Consider the following 7,481-nt stretch of genomic DNA (forward strand, 5'->3'; position numbering starts at 1 on the left):
TATTTATTTTTACTATTTTATTTTATTTTATTTGTTTCAATCATAATCATTCTTATTTTATAATTTTAATTTTTAATATACTATATCTTATATATTATATAAAATATATTATTTATTAATATTTTTGTAATCTTAATAAAAATATAATTTATAATTTGAATATAAAAAAACCGATCCAAATTAATTTACATTAAATTGAATCAAATAATTTTTTTTATCACTCATCCAAAATCGAATCGAATCACAAATAAATTTATGTTTGTATCACACGAGTTTCTACTTCAAAGTCAATTTAAACCGGACCTCATATACCCGAGTTAATGATAGTATTATTGTTGATGTTATATATTTGAAATTTGATTCCTATCATCACAATTTATTCATAAAAGAAATTTAAGATTGAAAAGTTATTTTTATTTTACAAAAGATTAAACCAAATCTTACTATTAATAAAAGTAAAATGGTGTTTATTTTTTTCTTCATTCATTTATTACATTTCATTTTCATGATACACTTTCCTTCATTTTTTTAGGTTAAAGATAAATTATAATATAATACTTGAAAGCTTGTTAGAATAAGATAAAATATTCAACCACACTAATGATAAGGATATGGATAAAGAATCATCCACTTTAACAAACTTTCTCTTCTTAATTCATGTAAAACACACGCACATAAACAACAATTCATTTTTATTGGTAGAAATAAATACCTAACAAAAAATATTTAAAAAAAGAAACAATATATTTTGTTTCCACGAAATATTCTTAAAAGGAAAGAATATAAAATAAATAAAAATAGAAAAACCAGCGAAGCGTAACCATGGTTAGAAAAACAAACCACGGTAAAAAGCATCAAAATTTTATCCAATCCAATCCAATAACGCAGACACAAAATAAATAATAATAAATATAATAATAATAAATTTAAAACTATATCCATTCCATCGAGTGCCTTATTCTTCATTGACCCTAAAATTTATATAAATTATAATAAAACCAAAAATCTTGCAGTTGCCGTTCTCATTTTGTTCTTTCATTCTCCAAAACTCAAATCTCTCTAAAACTTTCTCTCTCTAAAACTTTCTCTCTCATCACTACGCGTTTCCGCCGGAATCTCGCTGTTTCCGTCGCCGGTAAGTTCGATATCAGAGCTATTAACTCCCGAGTTCTGTCGACTGAAGTTTTTGTGGTTTTGTTTCTGATCCGTTCTTTGAATTGAATCATCACTTGTTGTTAATTTTGCTGTTTTTGTAACGGTATACTATCGATCGTTTCGTTTTGTTAGTGATTTTTGTGAATACTAGTTGTGTCGTTTGAGTTTGGTTTTCAGAAGAAAATTGTTAAACGGCATCGTCGTTTACTTGGAGTTTTGAAATGCGAGTTATAGCTTCAATTTGTGTATGAATGAGTTTTTGAAGTCTTGTTATGGTTGATTTGTTTTTTTGTTTTTTATTTTTCTCATCGTGTTGGGATCTAACAGTTCCAAGCCCTTTTTTTATGCTTTTTGTACTGTTTTTGGTAATTGCTTACACTTTGTGATTTTTTTTTGCTTGGGAAATAATAGGTCAAGATGATTCAAAGTGGAAATTGTTTTATTTGGTTTTCGTTTAGATAAGTTTTTGTTGGGGTTGATTGGGGGCTTAAGCTCTTTTACAATAAGAAAGTGGTAGGGTATAATTCATCAATGCATATGGATTGAAGTTTTTGGACCATTATGAATTTTTTTTTGATGTGGTGATTATCATATTTGTTTATATTGAATAAAGGGTTTTATTTTTGTGATTTTATATGTTGTATTATAATTTTGAAAAGTGATGGTACGTGAACTTGACTCTTGAGATGTTTCGTACATCCTTCCCACAGCTGGGAATTATACTCATTTGCTGTATGACAGAAGTAATATGTGGGGAGTTGAATCTGTTTGTAATTTTTAGTTTGCCATGTTCAAAGTGAATCCATCTTTTTTGGCGTGTTTTCATGTTTTGGGATAATCAATTAGATAGAAGCAAAATTGTCATGACCAAAATTAGAATTTTCTGGTGTACCTGGTCAACTTGATTATAAGATGCACAAATATTTATGAATATCTTCTAATTGTGAATTTTGAATTTTTGTTTTCTGGTTAAATGTCAACATTGAAGAGGTCTTCTCCTTATACCAGATATTCATTTGGTACTGTGTTTTACAAAATGTTAGAAAATAAGGATGTGCATTCATCTAGTGGAAATGATTATATTCTTCATATATGTTAAGTTTTGGTAGTGGTTCACTTTTTGGTTTTCTTTTTTGGCCTAATTTTTGCCGATTGACAGCAAGTGAAGTTTCTTACTTTAAGTTTGGGAGCATTGAAAGAAATGAATGTATGATAATTGCTTGTACAGCAATTTTGTCTAGTCGTCAGCAATGATTATGAGCACAGTTAATGTTTTTCAAATTCTTTCTCGTGATAAATCTATGTGTTTCCAGAGTTAGTATTCCTGGTTTACCTATTATTACTTATTTGTATAATTTGTTTTTCTTCTATTTTCTCCTCCTGGTGCTATTTGTTTTAGAATCCCTTCATTTGAGCTGATTTGATTACTAAATTTGCACTAATAGCATTTGGCTAAGTAGTTTGATTAACCAATAATATGAGAACCAAGCAAGTGAATGTGCCTGAAATGAAATGTTATGAGATTTATATCAAGTATATATGTGCATGTATTTGCATCAGACCATGTAAGATGCCGTATCGGTCGAATATTTACACGGAGTCCCGTGATATATGTTATTCATGGGATGCTTTTTGTAGATGTTGTGTTTATTTATTTATTTGTATGAATTTGTAGAAAGAAGATATTGAAGAAAGGTCCAAGTGACAAAAAATGGCATCAAGATCTTATGCTAATCTTTTGGACTTAGCTGGTGGAGGAGACTTGCTTGATATTCCTCACACCCCAAGAACTCTTCCAAGGGTTATGACTGTTCCTGGAATTATTTCTGACCTGGATGGTGAATCAGACGTTAGTTCTTCTGGCTGTCGGGAGCGGAAAATCATTGTGGCAAACATGTTGCCTCTGCAGGCTAAAAGAGATATTGATACTGCTAAATGGTGTTTCAGTTGGGATGAAGATTCAATTCTATTACAATTAAAAGATGGTTTTTCTTCTGATACTGAGGTAATCTACGTGGGTTCTCTCAAAGCTGAGATAGATGCTAGTGAGCAGGATGAAGTTGCTCAGAGATTATTGGATGACTTCAATTGTGTGCCTACCTTTCTACCCCATGATCTGCAGAAAAAGTTCTATCTTGGTTTTTGTAAGCAGCAGCTCTGGCCTCTGTTCCATTACATGCTACCTATATGCTCAGATCATGGTGATCGCTTTGACCGTGTGCTTTGGCAGGCTTATGTTTCTGCAAACAAAATATTTGCAGACAAAGTCATGGAAGTGATTAATCCTGATGATGATTTTGTTTGGGTTCATGATTACCACTTGATGGTTTTGCCTACTTTCTTGAGGAAACGATTTAATCGAGTTAAACTTGGGTTCTTTCTTCACAGTCCTTTCCCATCTTCTGAAATTTACCGAACTTTGCCTGTAAGGGATGAGATTCTGAAGGGATTGTTGAATTCGGATTTAATTGGTTTTCATACATTTGATTATGCTCGCCACTTTCTTTCATGCTGCAGTAGAATGCTAGGTCTGGATTATGAATCTAAGCGAGGGCATATAGGACTAGATTACTTTGGCCGCACTATATTTATCAAAATTTTGCCCGTAGGCATTCACATGGGTAGGCTTGATTCTGTATTAAATCTTCCTTCTACATCCTCTAAGCTAAAAGAGATTCAGGAAGAGTTTAAGGATAGGAAAGTTATTCTTGGTGTTGACGACATGGATATTTTTAAGGGTATCAATCTGAAATTTCTAGCAGTGGAGCAGTTGCTGCAGCAGAATCCAGATTTGCAGGGTAAAGTTGTCCTTGTTCAAATTGTAAATCCTGCAAGGGGTTCAGGGAAGGATGTTCAGGAAGCAAAGAAGGAAGCATATCTAATTGCCCAGAGGATCAATGATACTTATGGTTCTAGTCATTATCAACCAGTCATTATCATTGACCGCCCTGTTCCTCGCTTTGAGAAGAGTGCCTATTATGCTGTAGCTGAGTGCTGCATTGTCAATGCTGTGAGAGATGGGATGAACTTAGTCCCGTACAAATATATTGTCTGCAGACAGGGAACTGCAAAGCTGGATGAAGCTGTGGGTAGACAGAGTGATTCTCCTCGTACAAGCATGCTTGTTGTGTCTGAGTTCATTGGCTGTTCACCTTCTCTGAGTGGGGCTATCAGGGTCAATCCCTGGGATATAGATGCAGTTGCTGATGCTCTGAATTTGGCTCTCACTATGAGAGATTCAGAGAAAAAGTTGCGCCATGAGAAACACTATCGTTATGTTAGTTCTCATGATGTGGCATATTGGGCACGCAGTTTTATGCAGGATTTGGAGAGAGCTTGCAAAGATCATTACACTAAAAGGTGCTGGGGAATTGGTTTGGGCTTGGGATTCAGAGTTATTTCTCTTTCTCATGGTTTTAGGAAGCTGTCCATTGACCATATTGTATCAGCTTACAAAAGAACCAGTAGAAGGGCCATCTTTCTTGATTATGATGGCACTATTGTACCTCAAACTTCCATTAATAAAACCCCCAGCCCTGAAGTCATATCTGTGCTTAATGCTCTGTGTAACGATACCAAGAATATTGTGTTCATTGTTAGTGGAAGGGCAAGAGATTCTCTGAGTGACTGGTTTACTTCGTGCAAAATGCTGGGACTTGCAGCTGAACATGGGTACTTTCTAAGGTATGTTAATGTCACAGTTGTTCCTTCCTCCGACCTTAAAGAAAATAGAAAAATTAAAATGCTAATGTATTTTACATTTGCAGGTGGAATAGCGACTCCGAATGGGAAACCAGTCACTTGTCTGCGGACCTTGATTGGAAACAGATAGTGGAGCCTGTCATGCAGTCATATACAGAAGCAACTGATGGATCTAATATTGAAATTAAGGAAAGTGCTTTGGTGTGGCATCATCAAGATGCAGACCCTGATTTTGGTTCCTGCCAAGCCAAAGAATTGTTGGATCACTTGGAAAGCGTTCTTGCTAATGAACCGGCACTTGTTAAGAGGGGCCAACATATTGTTGAAGTTAAGCCACAGGTAGGGTTTTTCAAATTCCTTTGCCCTCATCTTCCTCTAGTATTTTTTATATTAAAATCAAACTCAAAATCTTGAATTGTTTTGATCAATGTTGTGGATTTACTCTCTGCAGGGAGTGACCAAAGGGTTGGTAGCTGAGAAAGTTCTTTTGAATATGGTTAATGGTGGTAATCCACCAGATTTCGTGATGTGCATTGGAGATGATAGGTCTGATGAAGACATGTTTGAAAGCATTTTGAGTACAGTCTCGTGCCCATCGTTACCATCCGCTCCGGAGATTTTTGCCTGCACTGTAGGAAGGAAGCCAAGCAAGGCCAAGTATTTTCTTGATGATACTACCGATGTTGTTAGGTTGCTTCAAGGCCTTGCCGCCTCATCAAATCCAAAGCCCAGGCATCATCATCATGCTCAATTCCAGGTTTCTTTCGAGAGCATAGTTTCTTAGGAAGGGCAAAACTACATCATTGCTTCATTATATGCGTGGATTCTGATCCTGGGAATCAGAAATTTTTGGGAATTATTAATCTTTAACCTGATGACGACGAATAGTGCGATTTGGCCATTGTGGATCAGATTCTTTTTGTGCTCCTGAATTACATGGCATAGGGAAGGTTGCGGTGTGGTTCATGGAAGATCTGACAATTATTCTCTTTGTACATGGGTAACATCAATTGATATATTTACTGGTGCCGCATTGAGCTTTAGTTGTGCTTTAATTTTTTGGACCAGTTCCGTTGCTTTTACTGAGAGAGGAGCATCAAAACTTCAAACATGTATAGTTACAGTATTTTGTTACAATACATAATTCTATTCTGGTTTGAAATCTCTTCAACTTGTGGGAAGTTGCCTATAGCTATTGTCTACTAATTTCCAAACGTAAATCTTGCTACATAGGAGAACCTACGATGGTGGAATTAGTAAGAGTTGTTTAAACTCTTTTTTAAGTGATTATACCGTCGACATCAATATTTAAAAACTTCATTAGTAAATTTTTTTATGATATATTGAAATTAAGTTTAATAATACTGCGGTGTATTTTAACCTTAAAGCTAGTATCTAAGCTCTGATTTCAACAAATCTTGGATTTCAACACGTATCTAAGATGCTTGGTGGCGCAGTCCTTCCTCCGCACCACCTGTTACCCTTGGGGCTGTCCTTCCTCCGCATTTGCATTGTCGACCATGGCTTTCAGACAGGCACCGCCAGGTGGTTACTCTTGGATCGGCGTTGCCGGCTAGTAGTTAGATTTTCGTTTCTCACAGATAGTTCGCTCACGTTGCTGGATTTTGGTATAGCTCGAGTAATACTCAGATACTGGTTTTTTAGAGGTTGTAAGAGCTTGCTTACGTGAAGAATTGCAGTTACTTTTCTGGATCCCAATTGTTCATCGATTTCGATTTTGATCGATTTTGATAGAACACTCACCTGCCTGATCACAAATCATACTTGTTTTTTACTCCAAATCTTTTTAAAAATCCATCCAGTCTCAATCAATATTTTCACTTCAAATCTTCACTCTTGTGTTTCATCACATCAATGAGAACAAAAGAAATTCAAATTTCAGATAAAGATCATTTACATTAAATATCGTTGCTTACATTAAGCTTGTTTTTAGTCAGAAAGACGTTCGTTTAATTCGGAGATGTATATTGAATTTTGTATGAACTCATTCGGAGATGCATTATGTTAAATGTGTTGATGTGAATGAGGTAGATGTTGGAACAAATTAAAAAATGAGCAAGAGTTTAAATTTCGTGATCACATGCTTTAATGGATGGTGTGATAGTCGAAACATTCAATAAAAGAGAAGATAATCACACAGTTGTCTTCCATCAATTTATCCATGAGTTAAAGATCCATAAAGAATCATACACACGACTTTACGGAAAGAAAGCAAATTTTGATACAATTTATGAATCTCTAGTTCCTTGCATTAATGGACTGACGTCAGAGAAAAAAATGGTTGCGCTTCCTTGAAGTGCATCTCTGAAACCTCCACTGATACAAGATATAATTTTTGAGGTATATATTTGTCTGCAACTTCTATAAATATAAGCTCTTGTTTTTTATTCATACAAATAAAAAATATGGCAAACGTCACAAATAAACATCATCTGATATGTCACAAATGTTTCCTTTTTCAACGCGACACTCATGTCAAAGTTTAAGATTAATGGATATATTGCATATTTGCAGTAAGAAGTGTAAAATCTTCTACCTTACGATGATAATAAAAAAATTGTGAAACTTGAGTATTGTTCACCTTCAATTAACAACGAAGACAA

General features: G+C 34.7%; 1 protein-coding gene across 1 annotated transcript; it reads left to right on the plus strand.

The window, feature by feature from the left end:
• Positions 1–950: 950 nt before the first annotated feature.
• LOC127075108 (probable alpha,alpha-trehalose-phosphate synthase [UDP-forming] 9) lies at positions 951–6,048 on the plus strand. The gene is made up of 4 exons (XM_051016556.1): positions 951–1,135; positions 2,831–4,839; positions 4,923–5,196; positions 5,309–6,048. Exons 2-4 carry the CDS (start codon positions 2,867–2,869, stop codon positions 5,639–5,641), a joined length of 2,580 nt encoding a protein of 859 aa, XP_050872513.1. The 5' UTR covers positions 951–1,135; positions 2,831–2,866; the 3' UTR covers positions 5,642–6,048.
• The last annotated feature ends 1,433 nt before the right edge of the window (positions 6,049–7,481 follow it).

This window comes from Lathyrus oleraceus, chromosome 4 (genome assembly GCF_024323335.1).
Source record: "Lathyrus oleraceus cultivar Zhongwan6 chromosome 4, CAAS_Psat_ZW6_1.0, whole genome shotgun sequence".
Taxonomy (NCBI): domain Eukaryota; kingdom Viridiplantae; phylum Streptophyta; class Magnoliopsida; order Fabales; family Fabaceae; genus Lathyrus; species Lathyrus oleraceus.